This window comes from Neolamprologus multifasciatus, chromosome 8, assembly GCF_963576455.1.
Source record: "Neolamprologus multifasciatus chromosome 8, fNeoMul1.2, whole genome shotgun sequence".
NCBI lineage: Eukaryota > Metazoa > Chordata > Actinopteri > Cichliformes > Cichlidae > Neolamprologus > Neolamprologus multifasciatus.
This window is the reverse complement of record NC_140446.1, coordinates 24,712,901-24,730,810: the sequence shown is the minus strand read 5'-3', so window position 1 is coordinate 24,730,810 and position 17,910 is coordinate 24,712,901. Positions and strand designations below refer to the sequence as shown.

The 17,910-nt window shown below is 40.3% G+C and overlaps 1 protein-coding gene across 1 annotated transcript in view; it reads right to left on the bottom strand.

Moving 5' to 3' along the window:
• Positions 1–17,910, bottom strand: part of unc13d (unc-13 homolog D (C. elegans)) — a 20,126-nt gene extending 2,216 nt beyond the window's left edge. The window contains exons 1-34 of the mRNA XM_085169540.1: positions 17,646–17,910; positions 16,442–16,632; positions 15,572–15,598; positions 10,471–10,524; positions 10,309–10,365; positions 10,113–10,220; positions 9,960–10,019; positions 9,712–9,778; positions 8,372–8,552; positions 8,248–8,292; positions 7,691–7,762; positions 7,541–7,610; positions 7,348–7,452; positions 6,802–6,894; positions 5,775–5,875; positions 5,234–5,351; positions 4,832–4,953; positions 4,653–4,743; positions 4,507–4,563; positions 4,321–4,418; positions 4,172–4,223; positions 3,944–4,074; positions 3,404–3,521; positions 3,162–3,314; positions 2,978–3,073; positions 2,690–2,896; positions 2,533–2,607; positions 2,170–2,249; positions 1,938–2,052; positions 1,129–1,200; positions 957–1,040; positions 756–876; positions 544–667; positions 238–458 (exon numbers count right to left, since the gene is read on the bottom strand). Coding sequence (XP_085025666.1) covers positions 238–458; positions 544–667; positions 756–876; positions 957–1,040; positions 1,129–1,200; positions 1,938–2,052; positions 2,170–2,249; positions 2,533–2,607; positions 2,690–2,896; positions 2,978–3,073; positions 3,162–3,314; positions 3,404–3,521; positions 3,944–4,074; positions 4,172–4,223; positions 4,321–4,418; positions 4,507–4,563; positions 4,653–4,743; positions 4,832–4,953; positions 5,234–5,351; positions 5,775–5,875; positions 6,802–6,894; positions 7,348–7,452; positions 7,541–7,610; positions 7,691–7,762; positions 8,248–8,292; positions 8,372–8,552; positions 9,712–9,778; positions 9,960–10,019; positions 10,113–10,220; positions 10,309–10,365; positions 10,471–10,524; positions 15,572–15,598; positions 16,442–16,501 — 3,235 coding nt within the window. The 5' untranslated portion in view covers positions 16,502–16,632; positions 17,646–17,910. The remainder of the gene's footprint in view (positions 1–237; positions 459–543; positions 668–755; positions 877–956; positions 1,041–1,128; positions 1,201–1,937; positions 2,053–2,169; positions 2,250–2,532; positions 2,608–2,689; positions 2,897–2,977; positions 3,074–3,161; positions 3,315–3,403; positions 3,522–3,943; positions 4,075–4,171; positions 4,224–4,320; positions 4,419–4,506; positions 4,564–4,652; positions 4,744–4,831; positions 4,954–5,233; positions 5,352–5,774; positions 5,876–6,801; positions 6,895–7,347; positions 7,453–7,540; positions 7,611–7,690; positions 7,763–8,247; positions 8,293–8,371; positions 8,553–9,711; positions 9,779–9,959; positions 10,020–10,112; positions 10,221–10,308; positions 10,366–10,470; positions 10,525–15,571; positions 15,599–16,441; positions 16,633–17,645) is intronic.

Here is a 17,910-nt window from a genome sequence, read left to right as displayed (position 1 = left end):
AGGAAACAAATCTTCTTTTTTTGGTACCAGTTCTGGTTTTATTTTGTTGTATTTATCTGCGACACCTCAAAGGCCGTAAAGGCGCAAAAAAGGCTGGGGACGGCTGTTCTACGGCATGTTCATGCTTTTGAGACTGCCTATGCCAAACCTTCTAGCATAGGCAAGTACTTACAATATGAAGCGCCTTGAGGCATCTGTTGTTGTGATGTAACTTTAACTGTACATATACTGACGTACCGTTAGGTTTAGGATGCATCAGAGGCAGGCGGATTTGAGCAGGAACGTTATTTGGCTGTAAGCTGAGTCCATCTCCTTTGGATTCTTTAGCGACTCCCGGTATTGATCTGAGGGACAGAAAGGCCTCTCCTTCAAAGTCGTCTGACCTCAAGGTGTCGTGGTCCAGGACTGTGATCAACAGGCAAGCGCTGTGGGCCTGACACTGTTCCAGTGAAACCAGACTACGACAGAGGAGGCGATACATGAGATGAAACACGTAGAAAGAAGACAGCCGCACAGGCTCACGTATGAGAGTGAACTACTTACAATTCAAATGTCTCGTCAAAAAGGGGATTGAGATCGCAGTTTTTGATCTGAGTGCAGCGAGGTTCTACCTCGGGAAAGATGTGGTAAGGCTCCAGACACAGATGCACGAATGGATCACTGAGACCTGCCGTCAATGCACACGTCACTGTATACTTATCATGGATCTAGAGCGCCTGTTTGTATCAACAGGATGTGTTTGTAACTGTTCTCACCATTAGAATCCATTGGTAGGAGGTTGACTGCGTTCAGCACGTCAATTCTGAGTCTTTGCTCTGATCTTCTGTAGGATGCTAGGAGGGTGACAGCGCCGTATTTCTCCCCACTGTATGTTTTCTGTAAATCAGCAGAGACAGTGACAGTCTAAAAGAGCCGCAAAAGGAATTTGTGTGATAAGTGTTTATTGCAAAACTCACCTGCTCAAACACTTTCCCTTCAAGGTACTTTTCCACAAGCTGCTGGCTATTCAGGGAGTGGTGAGTGAGGTGGCTTTTGAGGGCCTCGACAGACACAAGAGTGAAATAATAAAGTCAAATCGTTTTACACTCTTCGGTGAAATGAATAGTTTCTTCTTCTGCAGAGACTCACCTTGTACTCATCAGAGTGAAGTTTATTCAGAGGAAGTCCGTTTCCCTCAGCGTGGAAGCACTGCTCAAGGCACTGACATTTTCAAGAAATGCAAAAATAAATTATTACGATTTTTACGTTTTTTTAAATTTTGATGACGTCCGCTCAAAATGGTCGTTCCAATGACCAGCAGTCACAGCTCGTCTGCTTCATTGATCTGTAACCTGGGTACACTGCAGTAACCTTACTGATGAGTTTCAATTACTAATTTAAAGTCTAACCGAAACAACATGATGTTCATTTGGTAAATAGTGGTCCCCATTTAAGTCAAAAAGGATGATAAAGAATAGCAGATGAACAGTATCTCAAAGCCACGTCCTTAAGAAAGAGGACAAAATCCAGCAAAGGTCTTACAGGAGCTGAGAGATCCTTTTAGAAGGCCTTGGTTAATATACACTCCACCAAAACCTCCTGAGAAATGCTCTTAGTGGAAGGGTAGCTGCTAAGATGCCATATTCAAGGAGGGGAAAGGGGGAAAAAATGCTGAGGTATGGCAAACTACAGAAGAACCTTCCTGAAAATCAGTGACAACAGGCCTTATTGAGTGATGGATCGATATTCGATATTTTTGGTATAAATTCTCATCAGTATGTACAGAGGAGGTCATGAGAGATATAACGGTCTCAACATCACAGAAGAACGGAGCCAACATTCAAAGAGGAGCTTGGAATGTCCTTTAAGAAGATTGGAGAACTTTTCCTGAAGAGTACTTAAAGAAATAACAAGACAGCGACACTTTACCAGACAGTTTTCTGTGGCTGTGGACCAACCTGCAGTGTATATAGCAACCTCTGGGAGAACACCATTAGCCCCTCTTGCTGTTGATGCTGATTAGCCACCTGGTGGATGATTTTCACTGAGTTATTCCACAGAGGAGTCAGGAGACTGGATATAGAAGATAAAATAAGTTGACACTCTTTAGAAAAGTTTCTTGAGACGCTGAAAACAAACTACTGGAAAATACACAACACAAGCAGAGCTATCAGACATTAGGCTCAGTACCTGTTGAAGTTCTCTTGAACTAAGTTTTCATTCATGTACTGCAGCTCCTGCTCTATGTAGCGCATAAGAGGGGCTGCAGCCTAAGAACAGAAAAGAGGCTAAATGTTAGGCAAACACAGAAATTCAGTTCAAATACATTCGATTCAATTCAGTCCCCCTCGAGGTGATTTATGTTGTGAGTTAAAGAGAAAAGCCAAACAATCAGACCCACTATCAGCAAGCATTTGGTGACTGTGGGAAGGAAAAACTCCCTTTTAACAGGAAGAAACCTTAGGCAGAGGAGGAGCAGCCGTCTGCTGTGACCAACTGGGGATGAGGTGAGGAAACTGGACAAAAGACTGGAAGAGAGCAGGCATGACTCACATCCTCTGTGGATTTGGAAGGAATCCTCCGTCTGGTCGACATGTTTCTGACGTGTGTTTCAATGTCTGTGTTTAACTGAAGAGATATTTCATTTTAAATGTGTGAAATATAACGTTTTTTAAAAAACTGTCCAGTTTTCCATTCTAGTCTTCGATACCTTCTTCCCAAGAGTGTCTAAAGCTGATCGGATCTCTCGGCCCAAGATGCTCTGGGCCTGCTGGAGCTGTGAGGGCAGCGTGTTTTTGAACTGGCTTTCTCCTATCACATCGTGAGTCCTGTCTCGAAGCCCCGCCCAGTTCAGCTGCGTGGGAAGTCGGGTCAACACAGTCCGCAAATGCTCCAGGTCATTCACAACCACGCACAACTGCACAGAGAGGAGGAGGACAATCTGGTTGTAGCATTCATTTGTTCCTAAAGATTATTTTTGTTGTTTTCTTCTTCTTACCATGTTAATAGCAGAGCCGTGGTCAGAGTTCTTAGACAGCACCCTGACTCTCTCCTTTAGGATTTTACAATAGTTCACCACAATCTTACAAACATCCTGAAAACAAACAGAAAGCCGGGATATACAACCAACAATCTTTCCAACAATCACGTAATGTAGCCAGTTTATAATCTGATATATGCACCTCGGTGATTTTGACCATGAGCATGAAAGCCTCCTCGGGGTCAGGCCAGGACAGCTGGTCCCACAGCTGGCAGATGGGCTGGATGCACGCCACCAGGTCCACCGCGGAGGAGCTGTGTTTTATTGGTACAACACCAGTTTGCAGTGGTTGGAGCTGAGAAGAAGAAAGGGTTTAAAAATATATATTGACATTTTTCTTTGTGGAAGAAATTTACATTACAATAAGAGTCTTCTGTCATTTACCTGGTCCACCTGGACAGCCCTCTCCACCCTGTCCTGAGTGGTGCTGAATGCCTGGTTCAGCCAGTAAGGCAGAGCCTCTCGGAAACCCTCGTGAAAGTTTGTCAGCTCTAGCAATCCCCTGATAAGGCAAACAAGCTCTTGAGCTTCTATTACATTACTTGCATTAAACTCCAAAGTACTGACAGAAGGAATTTAAACTTCAGCTGAACAAACAAAAAAATAAATAGATAAAAAAATGGATTGAATGCTTAACTGAAGTGTCAGCACCACTTTAAAAAACATGAATAAAACCTTGTTTCTGTGCAAATTTGGGCCCACGTGTGTAATGTTAATGCAATTAAAAGACAGTGATTGGAATAATTTGTATCCAACACAATGTAATTGACAAAATCTTTACGGTTTTTGATAAGGAAACAGTTTATATGATTAATCGTGAGGTTTTCCAGCAGCTGTTTTAGAAACAGGGTGGTACATTTGGAGCGATGGGACAAGTGAAGGGCTGCCATATAAGATAGATCACTGAGTGTGATGATATCTGACCTTTTCTGTAAGAAAGCTTTGTCTTTGTAGATGGCCTGCAAGCTCAGATAAACTGGGAACAGGCTGTTGGCTAGTTTCTGCTCCATCTGATCCTCCATTAACGACAAGGTTTCCCTCAATTCTTTTGCAATCTGTGGAGGAAAGGAGAGAACAATGTGGCGAGAAAAGACCAGATTCATTAAGAAGAAGGGTGACGGGGCTTGAAGGGACTGTTCCATTTCTACTTACCAGGGAGTCAAACCTCTTATAGGTGACAGTGAACACGTCAACTTGCACAGCACTGTTGTGATAAAAACATCATGAGAACAGGGAAGGTTTTCATTCATTTCAAGCTACTGTAAGCCAAGTAAAAAAATAACATTTAATTGCCTTCTTACCTCACAAATACTCTGTTCCAAACGTCTTTGTTGTGTTTTATGTCTTCCTGCACCTCCCCAATCAACCTAGAGAGGGCGCTCCCAATCTCTGAGCGGTCCTGTGTGACAGCATAGTGCAAAAATAGTAAGTGTAGTGCAATAAAATGCAGATGCCAGCTAAGATCTTCATGACGTGCTTGACTTTACCTTAGTCATCGGCTGATGCAAACCCTTTTTGATCACGAACCAGTCCTCTGTACCTTTCTGATATAAAAGTAATGTGATGAGTACTTACAGTTATATGATTTACTAAACATTAAGATGGCAATAATCTCACAAGTATGATGACTGACCTGCATGGCATCGCTGACCTCATCATGCAGGTCAAACTGAGCTGGATTTAATTTCTGAAAAGCCTTTGTCTTACAGATCTGGACTAATATCCTAAAAAAAGCACAAGTACTTCATAATCACAGTCCTCAGCTACAGCAGCTCTGCCGTCGAGTCTGTAAACACTTATAACCACGTGTACCTGAGCAGTCTGTGTAGTTTCGGAGTAGCGCTGGGTGTTGGAGGGAAGATGTCTCTGTATTTGGCCACCAGACACAGGCCGTACTGTAGGAAGCCGTGAAGAGAGTCCCCAAGTTCCTGTTTCTGATAACAGAGTGCAACACCTTCCTCAACACTTCTGGCATTAAAAGTCAGCTCCTGGCTTCTTTTAGCTTTTTTATTAATGACTATCACAGGACAGAAAAATCATCATCAAAGCAAGATGACGAGTAAAAGTCGGTGACATAGTTAGGTTGAATTAGCAGTGAAAGTATGCAGGTCCCTGCGCTGTTAAAGCTCTTCACCTCTTTTCAGAAATACTCACAGTAAAGCACATTTGCTTCTGAATTATGCAGCTGTGTGACAGTGAGTTGAGCACTTATACCTGTTGGTAGGGCAGCTCCTGCTGGTGCCAGTGGTATTCTATACTCGTGAGCTGCTGTAACAGCACAGACGAGTCCACTTCTAAGCTCTGGTACAACTTACTGTACGCCACCCATTTCCTGTCAGGGGCACACACATCCACATTTATTCAGAAGCACAACTGAAAGCTGGCACAGCAGTAACAACTTTGTGGCTAAGGTTAAAAGACGCACTAATGTACTCGAAAGACCATTTTTAAAGTGAATTTGTTTTTGACACACAGTCTTCTAATTTTGTCTTTAACTGATGTGTATTGGTAAAATCCCAAAATGACGAATGTAATTAGGTTTCAGTTACATTTTGTGGGGATTCTTTGACTTGGATCACACTGACTTACAATATGTTCATCATACCTCTGATGCAATATCACTGGAAGCTGATAAATGATAAAAACTTAGCAATAGATCGATAGATTTAGAGTTTATGATTCCCTTCAGCAAACGCAGGGCTTGTTTTATCTTCTTCTCATATGAAATTTACAACATGTTAAATATGGTGCTTACGCCAGGTCCTGAAGAAAAGGTGAGAGGTCGTTCTGCGTAGCGTACAGTTCGAGCAGAGTCTGGGCCTCGCCGCACAACTCCCCTTTCCACGGGGCAGAACTCTAAGAGAGGCAAAACAAGATCAGAAGGTTAAAGGGAGAGTTCACCCTAAAATCAAATACAGACATTTTTTAGTACTACTACAGGCCTGTGCTGCAGTATTGTTTCACCTGTCCATGCAATTGTTTAAATATAAAGATGAATGACATGATTCTTTTATAAGGTGTTGCAGGTGCATAAGGGCTAAAAAGGTGGTTGTAAAGGCAATGTGATGGCATCCTAACATATCCTGCATAATTCAACTTTTGTGGATATAAATGAGATCCTGTCAAATTAAAATGATATGACGCTTTTATTAAGGCGTAATAGTTGCATAAATGCTAAAAACAGGTCATTTTAGCCTGCTGATAAGTGGTTTCCAAGTAATGAGATAGCATCATGATATGATGTGCGTAATTCAGCTTTTTTCAGATGTAAATCAGACGTTTTTGTCATGTACTTAAAATGATACAACGCTTTTATAAGGTGTTGCTGGTGGATAAAGGCTCATCAGAAAGGATAATAACATCATGATGGCATCAACATATCTGATATCTCTAAGTGGACTTAGATGAAGGGTGTCAAGTTTGGTTGAGCAACTCTTGAATGTGTAGCTTGCAGACAGACAGACAGACATTTCCGGTACTACAGTAAGCTTTATTCCTCTAAATATTCTTTGTTGTGAGTTGCCGACTTTTGGAGATCCCAGCTGTAAAATTGGTTGTCTTCTTCTGAACAGAATGGCTAAATCCAATCCAATAAAATAAAATAAATAAAAAGGTCACCATCACTGTCTTTCCAGAAAGCATAACCCAGAAATCCAGAAACAAATTGTGAGAAGTTTCATGCAAGCACTATTTTTCTTTAAAGGAGAAAAAGACAGCACGAGGAGAGAGAAATGAGAGACTGATGAAGGATGTGAGAAGAGCTGAGAGGATGTTTGCCTAACCTGTTGCTTTGAGATGTAAGCCTGGACAAACTGCTGCAGAATGCCACAGTAGTTGACGTAAGCGCTCCGGCCAGCGCTCAGGGTCCCATCTCTCTGTCAGTCACACAACACATAGAAAGTATTTTCTGTTAGACATATAAATGCTATGTTCTCTGTCGTGCAAGAAGCACAAGTTTCTCCTATTGTGTCATTAACTTCACTGTTATTGAGTCCACTTCCTCTTTTTTGAGTAAGTTTAGACATCAAAGAGGTTTCATGAGTTCACATTTCTTCATTTATTCTAACAGAGACGCTCTGTAAAACTACGCTCTGTAAAACTACGCACTGTAAAACTACGCACTGTAAAACTACGCTCTGTTAAACTACGCTCTGTAAAACTACGCTCTGTTAAACTACGCACTGTTAAACTACGCACTGTAAAACTACGCACTGTAAAACTACGCTCTGTTAAACTACGCTCTGTAAAACTACGCTCTGTAAAACTACGCACTGTAAAACTATGCTCTGTAAAACTACACGGAGACTGCAACGAGGGCATCTTTTTACCCCTTTGTGGATGAACTTGAGGTTAAGGTGGCACTGGCCACGATTAGGGTAAGTCTCTGTTCTGGGCTCCAGAGTGTACCAGTTGTCTTCAGTACAGTGGAGCTCCTGTAGTGTGAGGATAGAAAATGGTTACTAGACTAGAAAGAGAGCGCTGAGCAAAAACAGACGATACAAAAATAAGATCGTTTAATACCTTCAGTTTTATAACGACTTTTCCCAAAAAGTCGTCTGTTCCTTTTTCTTTTTTGGCATCCTTGATCATCCTAAACAGGTACAAGTAGAAACACTTAGCTGTTTTGCATAATCAACTTTTTATGTGTAAGTCGCAGAGAAAGTAGAATACCTTCTTAAATTATTTAGGCTGGTTGTGAACTCCTCTAGTTTCTGTGTGAGTGACACCTCTTCATCTTTGTCCCTGTAGCGGAAAGGGCACAGCACAGGGGAATGCAGTGAAAAGACCATTTTATAGGGAATCTAATATGCTCATCTCAAATGCCATATTATTGTTTTTGCGCCCTACTAGAGCAGCTTTGCATGATGAGCAGTTCAAGCTAATCCTTATCAATCCTTTCAGCTAACCGTCTTTGTGAAATAAACTGTTTTAGGTCATTCTTGCCCCCTTCAAGCACACTTTGTTCTGATTGGCTGCCTCTCACAAACAAGTTAGGAACAGGAGGTGGGTGGGGCATCTGTTCTCACAGCCAGAGCTCTGTATGCATGAGAGGACAGTAGTCTCAAGCCCGAGCTTTGGGCTCACTTGTAGCACAATCTCTTGATCGCCCATCATTTGAGACCACATTTAATTTAATTATTGTAACTCCATATATTTGACAGAAGATAAGGAAAAGCATAATTAATTAACTTTAAAACAAAAAAAGTGAAGGTTTCTGTTTTTCTCACCACATCTCAAGGTGGAAGCTGGCACCTGCAAAACGTCCAAATTCTCTGAAAGGAAGAGAAACAGTAGAAGGTAATGTGGGCGTTTCAATCTATTCAGCAGAAATGATCAAGAATTGTGACTCACAGTATGAACGTTTGGTTCCAGATGGGGTTAAGAGTTTGCTTTTTAATGTCTGTTTGGTAGATTTTATCATGTGATACTGCATCCTTTACGACAGATTTAAGGGGTTTGGCTCTGGACTGGCGAGTCCGACTCTCCTCCTCATCCTCCATTATAGTGAGCAAACAGTATGGATCACTGAAACCTGTTCAAAACAAACAGTTTTTGATTAACTCAAGTCACCTCCAAAAAGAGATTAACCAATCATAAAAATGTAAACTCAGTAAATTCAAATATGAATCACGTTTGGTAGAGGAGAATGACTAAAGATTCTTAGAAGGAAGGCACAAGATCTTCACTTTTCTTTTTTTCTTTGGATAATCATTTTGAGAAAATATGCACATTATAAACTATAGACTATTAACCTATTCAGAATTTGCAAACAGAGGAACACTAACCATACGACATTAACTAGTCTGGCATTTCGGATTCGTGACAATCGTGGCGACAATGAATCAGACCCCAGTCACACAGGGCTGGAGACTGCTGCATAACCATCTGGCAGTTTAGGGTTGTCTACAAAATAAATCAAATCAAACCGATCCCTGATTCTTCCACATTCCAAAGTTTTCCTTGGGTAAGATGCAGAACCCCACTGGATGAGACTTAACTGAGTAAAAAGATACTATATACATAGCAGCCTATTTACGAAATTAACCAGAATTCTCCAGGAGCTACCGCTAACCAATCAGGGCATACACATTTTTCTCTAGCATGGTTGTATCAAGAACCTGGCACACAACAATCCCCCCCATCATCATGTAAGAAACTTCAATTGTAGCTTATAAGCTAAATGCTAATTTAACATGCTAAAAAGGTAACAATGACAATGGAAACACGACAATTCTTCAGCATTAAGTTGCTAGTATTTAATCACATTTTTGGACATAAATCATCATTTTATATCATGAGTTTTGGGGCTTTTAGTTATAATCCACAGTACTGGAAAGATGGCAGCAAAGAGGCTATGTCTGCTTTTGCATTAAATGTATATGATCGTGTTTTTTAGGCACTTTCTGTGTTTGATTTTTTAGGTGATCACACACAGTAAATTTGATTGATTAATAACTTTCATAGTATAATTTCTATTTCTTTGTTAAAAAAAAGAAAGAAAGAAAAAAAGAAAGGAAAAACCCCAAACAAAAAATAGTAAGATGATGTGCAGTCTAGTCAAGTCTTGCCTAGCTGAAATCGACATCGATATAGAATCTCTGGCTAAAAAAGAAACACATTAAAAGGAGTCTCAATCATCACATCACTGAAAAGTGATAACCCCTCTCTGTACGGGAAAGGCAAGAACTCACCACTGATGTCTTTTCCCAGAATTCCCTTGGCTTCCTTGACAGTGGCCATCAGACAATATACTGGGGGCTGGATGGATAAGAGGGTTAGATAATAAAACAACTTATTGCAGCATTAAACATACTGATGACATCATTTCTGCCACAGTAAAGACAGTGGAAAATAGAATTCTTATGACTACTATTAATAGATTTTGGTGGTCTTGAGCATCGCATTTATTGGAACAAGTATGCAGACTTCCTTTTCTCACCTCTGTGCTCTGTACTTTCTCCAGCAGACTGTCGTGCTCTGATTCTGTCATAGTGAAAGCCTGGTAGATAGGATGGATTGAGCAATCATCTAGTTGCACACCAACGCAGTTGGAAAGTTATGAGTGCCGTTATACACGCGTGTACGTTTTTACCTCTCGGATGTACTGTCGAAGCTGGTCATCTGTGAAAATCTCATTTGAAGATGGTTTCCCCATTTTGTGTGCGATGGTGTACAGTAGCTCCTTATACAGAGGCTTGAGCTTTTAACAGACATAATCACATTGAGAACGTTGTTTGAAAATGCCATTTTATGTGCTGAACATAGTCATATACTGGAAGTGATTATACCTCCATCTCCTTGTGTCTCCTTGCTTTCTCTTCTGGATTTTCATCTTCTTTAAAATCCTAAAGGACACACGGGAAAACTATGTTTCCATGATTCTGTTTGATAAATCATGCATAATTTTAACCTGAAATTTAAGCATTTAAAACACATGCAGGGTGACTTACCCTCCCTCTCAATTTCCTTGTCAACCCCAGTTTACGTGTATGCACGGGTGAAAACTGGAAAGGGAAACACAGAAAACGTCAAAAAGCAGACATGAAAGGAACATTTTAAAACTATATCAGTGATATGTGATTACAATGGATCAGAGTGAGTTTCAAGTTTGTGAAGGTATTGTATCTACGTTCTAAAACGTCATCATTTCTATACAGTGAAAAATATAGATTCAACTTGAAGGACTTGACATGAAATTATGCACATATAAAATCCATTCATTATCCTCATACGATGCAACTTACTCTATATTACTTTAGAATCAACATATCAAAGCTTCCAAATTTCATTTTTTTTTAGCCTCATGTAGATACCTTAGTTCTTAGTATCCTATGTAGATACATTTGTATCTACATAGGATACAAATGGATTTATTGGAACAAGTATGCAGACTTCCTTTAGTTATGTAGATACATTTGTATCTTTATGTAGATACATTTGTATCTACATAACTAATTACCACAAAAATTCTGCATATGTTGACATTCACTTTTCTTATAGGACGCGTTCTGGTTTGTCTGCAACTTGATTTTTTCTTTAGCAATACCTCCAGGTTGAATTCTGAAACACAGTCCTCAACAACTGTTGGAAATATTTAGATTAAATTTTATACAGACATTCATTGTACAGAGGGTAACACCGACTGTGCCACCACAGTGTCAAACGTTAACCTATTTAGTAAAATAATCCAACATCTATTCACAGACTTATACAAGATTGTCCATGTTGTGACATTCATTGTTCGAAGAGGATATGTCCTAGTAACTGTTCCCCTGTTCATGAGGGGACTTTCCTGTACCAAAGCCAGTGAGCTGTTTATGAAGAAAATATATCAATAACTATGGGAAGGATTGTCCACATATTCAAAGTCTTCTGATAACGAGACCTCCTGGCTTTAACATATTCAAATAGTCCAGTATCTACTTGTCACATTGGCAGCTCTTTGAGCCCATTCCCTATAAAAATTCCTGAGATTTTGTACATTTTGACGTTGTCCACAGAGGACATTTGCTAATGACTTTGAGGACTTTTGAAGGTGCTGTCCTGACAAAGACTGGAAGGATTGAAATGAAATTCTGCACAGATGTTCATGGTCCTCAAAAGATGACTTTTACAGATTTATTCTCTAGTATCACCATAACGTAATTTAGCAATTTCTCCCAATATCTACAGGACAGACTTGCACAAGGTCTGCAGATGTTAAGTGAAAACTGCATATTCTTCGTGTTGCCTGCACGGGTTCTCTCTGGGTACTCTAGCTTCCTCCACCAGTCCAGACATATGTGGGTTAATTTCTCTTTTAATTTTAATTGTATTTATTTAGGACAGTGCATGTTAATGAACATAAATGTAAAAAAAAAAAATTACATGAATGTAAACATGCCAGATTATAGCCAAAGGCTAATTTCCATCTGTTGTCCTTAAACATAAAAAAAAACAGACAATAATTCATAAAAATTCATCATTCATTCATAATAAAAACTCCATCACCAAACCTCCACATACAGTGGGGCAAAAAAGTATTTAGTCAGCCACCGATTGTGCAAGTTCCCCCACTTAAAATGATGACAGAGGTCAGTAATTTGCACCAGAGGTACACTTCAACTGTGAGAGACAGAATGTGAAAAAAAAATCCATGAATTCACATGGTAGGATTTGTAAAGAATTTATTCGTAAATCAGGGTGGAAAATAAGTATTTGGTCAATAACAAAAATACAACTCAATACTTTGTAACATAACCTTTGTTGGCAATAACAGAGGTCAAACGTTTACTATAGGTCTTTACCAGGTTTGCACACACAGTAGCTGGTATTTTGGCCCATTCCTCCATGCAGATCTTCTCAAGAGCAGTGATGTTTTGGGGCTGTCGCCGAGCAACACGGACTTTCAACTCCCGCCACAGATTTTCTATGGGGTTGAGGTCTGGAGACTGGCTAGGCCACTCCAGGACTTTCAAATGCTTCTTACGGAGCCACTCCTTTGTTGCCCGGGCGGTGTGTTTTGGATCATTGTCATGTTGGAAGACCCAGCCTCGTTTCATCTTCAAAGTTCTCACTGATGGAAGGAGGTTTTGGCTCAAAATCTCACGATACTTGGCCCCATTCATTCTGTCCTTAACACGGATCAGTCGTCCTGTCCCCTTGGCAGAAAAACAGCCCCATAGCATGATGTTTCCACCCCCATGCTTCACAGTAGGTATGGTGTTCTTGGGATGCAACTCAGTATTCTTCTTCCTCCAAACACGACGAGTTGAGTTTATACCAAAAAGTTCTACTTTGGTTTCATCTGACCACATGACATTCTCCCAATCCTCTGCTGTATCATCCATGTGCTCTCTGGCAAACTTCAGACGGGCCTGGACATGCACCGGCTTCAGCAGCAGAACACGTCTGGCACTGCGGGATTTGATTCCCTGCCGTTGTAGTGTGTTACTGATGGTGACCTTTGTTACTTTGGTCCCAGCTCTCTGCAGGTCATTCACCAGGTCCCCCCGTGTGGTTCTGGGATCTTTGCTCACCGTTCTCATGATCATTTTGACCCCACGGGATGAGATCTTGCGTGGAGCCCCAGATCGAGGGAGATTATCAGTGGTCTTGTATGTCTTCCATTTTCTGATGATTGCTCCCACAGTTGATTTTTTCACACCAAGCTGCTTGCCTATTGTAGATTCACTCTTCCCAGTCTGGTGCAGGTCTACAATTCTTTTCCTGGTGTCCTTCGAAAGCTCTTTGGTCTTGGCCATGGCGGAGTTTGGAGTCTGACTGGTTGAGGCTGTGGACAGGTGTCTTTTATACAGATGATGAGGTCAAACAGGTGCCATTCATACAGGTAACGAGTGGGGGACAGAAAAGCTTCTTACAGAAGACGTTACAGGTCTGTGAGAGCCAGGTATTTTCCTTGTTTGAGGTGACCAAATACTTATTTTCCACCCTGATTTACGAATAAATTCTTACAAATCCTACCATGTGAATTCATGGATTTTTTTTTCACATTCTGTCTCTCACAGTTGAAGTGTACCTCTGGTGCAAATTACTGACCTCTGTCATCATTTTAAGTGGGGGAACTTGCACAATCGGTGGCTGACTAAATACTTTTTTGCCCCACTGTACACACCATTCTGTTCCCAAATAAAACATTAAAACTATACAACTCATACATGATCACACACTTGATTTGTCCATAACCAGTTTTTAACCTTTGCCTTAAACAAATTGAATGTCGAGCATTCTCTAATGGGTTGAGGAAGACTGTTCCACAGATAGCCACCCTTAACAGAGAGGACGTTCTGCCCAAATGCTGTCCGCCTGTGGGGTATAAACAAGTCTCCTCGGATTGTAGCTCGAGTGGTCCTGTCTGAGCTTTCTTTATGCCTAATGAACTGCTTTAGTGGTGGTGGAGCAAGGCAGTGTAAGACTTTATATATTAAACACACTCTTTTAAGTTTCACTAAGTTATTGAAGTTCAGTAATTTATGTTTTTTTAACACATGACAGTGGTGGTGGGAAGTCGGTTTTTTGTCAAGTAGTTTTAAACTTCTTTTATAAATGTTTTCAACAGTTTTAAGTGTTGTTGGACAAGCAAGTGACCAGGACGTCAAACAATAGTCCATATGAGAGATGATCATTGAGTAAAAATAAGTTTTTGCAACATTCATATTTAAATTATTACGTATATGATTAAAATTTCGATTATTAAATTTAAGTACCTGGGACACTTTATTTATGTGACTCTTGAAGGATAATGTTGGGTCTAGAATGACCCCAAGATATTTAAATTCTGGAGCTAATTCAAGCTCTACTCCATCCAGGAATATGTTTGACTGCTTCAAGTTTAAGGGGCGTTTTGAAAAATACATACAGACAGTTTTTGAGGTGTTCAACATTAGGCATGAGTCCTCCAGCCAGCTATGCATTAATGCTAAAGCAGCTGTAACATCTTTTGCCACCTGCTGGACACTATTTGCTTGCGTATATATAACTGCATCATCCGCATACATTTGAGCAAATATATTTGGACAGACTTCAGGTAAGTTATTGATAAAAAGAGAGAACAATAAGGGCCTAAGAACAGATCCTTGAGGAACCCCTGTATCACAGTCTAAATATGGAGATTTAACCCCATCCAACACCACACACTGTTTCCTGTGTGAGAGATATGAGGCAAACCACTTTGCCAATTCTGGTTTGTAAGTTTGCAATAAACTGGCAACCTGTCCTATGTGTTCCTTGACTTTTCCTTCTTGGAGTTGGGATATGCTCCAACCCTTCCCGCATTGGATAAGCAGAACGAAATGGCTATTCTCAAAGGATTTATCGTAATGATTCGGGGGGGGGGGGGGGGGGGGGGGGGGGGGGGGGGGGGGATATCTGACTTTTTCTCAGCCAGTGCAACCAAGCTGATCTGTAATAAAATTTCCTGACCGCTATCGGAGGGATTAACTTAAAATTTTGTACGACAGTTTTTGTCACAAGAGGATGAAATCTCCACTAGTAAATTAACTTGGGTACATTTTGTACCAAGTGTAGCGATGGGATTGTTTTTCCTCTTGGAACAAGAGGAGCAGCTAAGCTTCGAGAAAGCGAGAGAGACCTCTCAATAGTAACTCAACAAGTGACTTTTTACTGATCAATAGATCTTGCATCACATGACTTCTAAAAATGGTGATCATGTATAACAGAAAGTTAAATTGTGTAGTTGCAGTGTATACTTAATGTAGTCTAAGCACTTTCAGTGGTCAGACTAGAAAGGAACTATATAAATCCATTCCATTATTTAGCCTTGAGTGGTAATTAGCAATGAACCTGCTAACCATTACACATCTAACTATCTATAAATATGACAGTGTCAACATGCTGAGAACAGTGATACAGTCTTTAGGCTCTGGTCTTTCAGTTTGGCTAGTTTGGTGTAGTTAAATTTAACCCCCCCCCCCCCCCCAACACACACACACAAACACACACACACACACACACACACACACACACACACACACACACAAACACACACTGGTTTAGTTTATTACAGCCAAGCCAATTGTTTGTGTTTTTTACCTGTTTGAGTCTTGGTAAGCCATGCTCCTGGAAAAAACAAGTGAAAGGTGCTTATGTTGGACATTTAAATGGATGCAAAAAACAACAACAACTACTTCAGTTGAATCAAACTGAAACTAACAGGAATTTAAATGTGATCTCGAGTCACTACAGCCTTCGCTACAAGTTCTTCCTGTGCAAAAAGTACATCAATGCTGGTCTGAAGAAATGCGAGTGCTTCTTTAAAGTTTCTGATAAGGCCTGCCTATGCAAGAGACTTCCTCTGTCACTGATAATGAAACTGACTTGGAAGCAAAAGCAAACCAACAATTCAGGAAATTCACTTGAAAGGGAATCATTATAAACATAGTCTGAAAATAATTATGCAGATACACACGTACCCAACCTCAACAAACGCACATGCACACGAGTACAGCATTTTCATTATGTACCAATGTAGCAAACCCTTCAAAAGTAAATGATTGCAAAACACTTTTGTGAAAAATATGTTTAATTCTTCATGATCTGATGTTTTTTTCCCCCAAAATAACAATGAATCATAGTCACAGCATCTCGAAATAGCCATATGGAGACAGTGACTCAACTTCGGATGCAACAACACTGTTGTAGCTGCCATTTTAAGTTTTTTTTCTTTTAATTTTTATATAATTACCCTAAAATGCAAAAAAGCTTTGCTAGTATAACAAGCCACTGAAAACCAAACCAGGAAAATCTTTCAAACCCAGAGCAGAAATATTTGAAGGGATCATCAGTTTGCTTGTTACCCGATCACCGTGTAACATAAGTACTTAATAACTTAAGGAGAATCAAATTTAAATAAATATTGTGTAGCCTACAATCATGCCAACATATTGAAATGTTAGTCTTTACCTGTTCAGGTGTTTGCAGTAGATTGTCTCCTTTGTTCGTGGGCTCACTTTGACTTGACATATTGATGCGAATCTAAGATCATCAGACTCCTGCCTCGTGAGCTGCTGAGTCTAGTGTGCGCGATATAGGGAAGCTGAGTGCTTTGGTGTGTTTCGATGAACTGTCACACAGCAGCCGGAAGTCATCACTTCCTGTAGAAGGTGGTAACGTCAATGACTGTGACTTATGACTTTTTCTTCATCAAGTGCCCTACATTTTGTTTGAATACAAAATACTGGTCTGGCTCCCTGTTACCTTTGCATATACAAACATCAACACATCTCAGTGTTTTACATCTCAGGACATGAGCTTTGTTGTAAATCAAGCTTTAAAGGTTACATTCACTGTTCGCGTTATGAAATAAAATTTTATGTCCTGGGAGCAAATTTTCCATAACTTGAGAGATGATGAATTAAATAATGAAACTGCGTGTAACATGAGACAGTGCAGCCTGTCTGTGGAGTGTGGTTAGTTTTACCTGTGTTTATTTAGAATGTTGACTTACTCCATTATATTACTCCACTATGAGTTCATATACGCTGCTCCAAAAAATGGTACAGCCGACTAAACCTGTGATATTATTCTCTTGTTTTGCTTCTTGCTAATGTCCTTGTCACTACTTGTAGCATAAGACAGTATCTGCAATTTTGGTTGCACAGGTAATCTAGTTTCTCCAGGAGGGCACATTTAATGCAATCTGAAGAATGTTGAGGAGGTAACAGAAAATTAAATAGGGAGAGCTGGACACTGTCTGGTCTACATATTTCTGATCAGACTCCTTGAGTATGGGGCAAGGTCCTGACATCATTTAGTAGGATCTGTGTTTACAGACTAGCATTTACAGCTCTAATGGTATTTGCCTAAGAAATACAGACTGGTGCCTGTCCAGACACATCTACATAGCACACAATGCTAGACTGGCTAATGAGTTGGTGTTTTTTTTTAATTGAGAGAAGTTCAGGAGACACTATTTGCAGTATTTTATTATCAGGACGTTAACGATTTGGCTTGCATAGCTGTGGACCTCTATTCTGGCAGTCTGCACACGGAGAAGTGAAGCACGATTCCTAATTCCTGCTCAAAGTATATACTTAGACACATGGAAACAAGAAATATTTGTGATTGGCTATTGATGGAGAGATGCTACGGTTTAGACTCAACATACCCTGATTTGTTCTTCTCGTGGTCCTTCTGGATGGCAGCAGTCATTGTCCTCCACTCAGGGATCTTGTCCTGTCACAATAAAGTCTCCATGTCTTGTCGACTAGAACCACCTGTTGTCAGACACCCAAAGCCAAGCAGCCTGTCCTGTCTGAAACTGTGTTGTGTAAAGGTGAAGCAATTTACTTTCAACACTCAACTCTTTCCATGCCTCTTCGTTAACCCTTCACACCCTGGGATTAGTAAAGCTTGTATGCTTCTAATGAAGA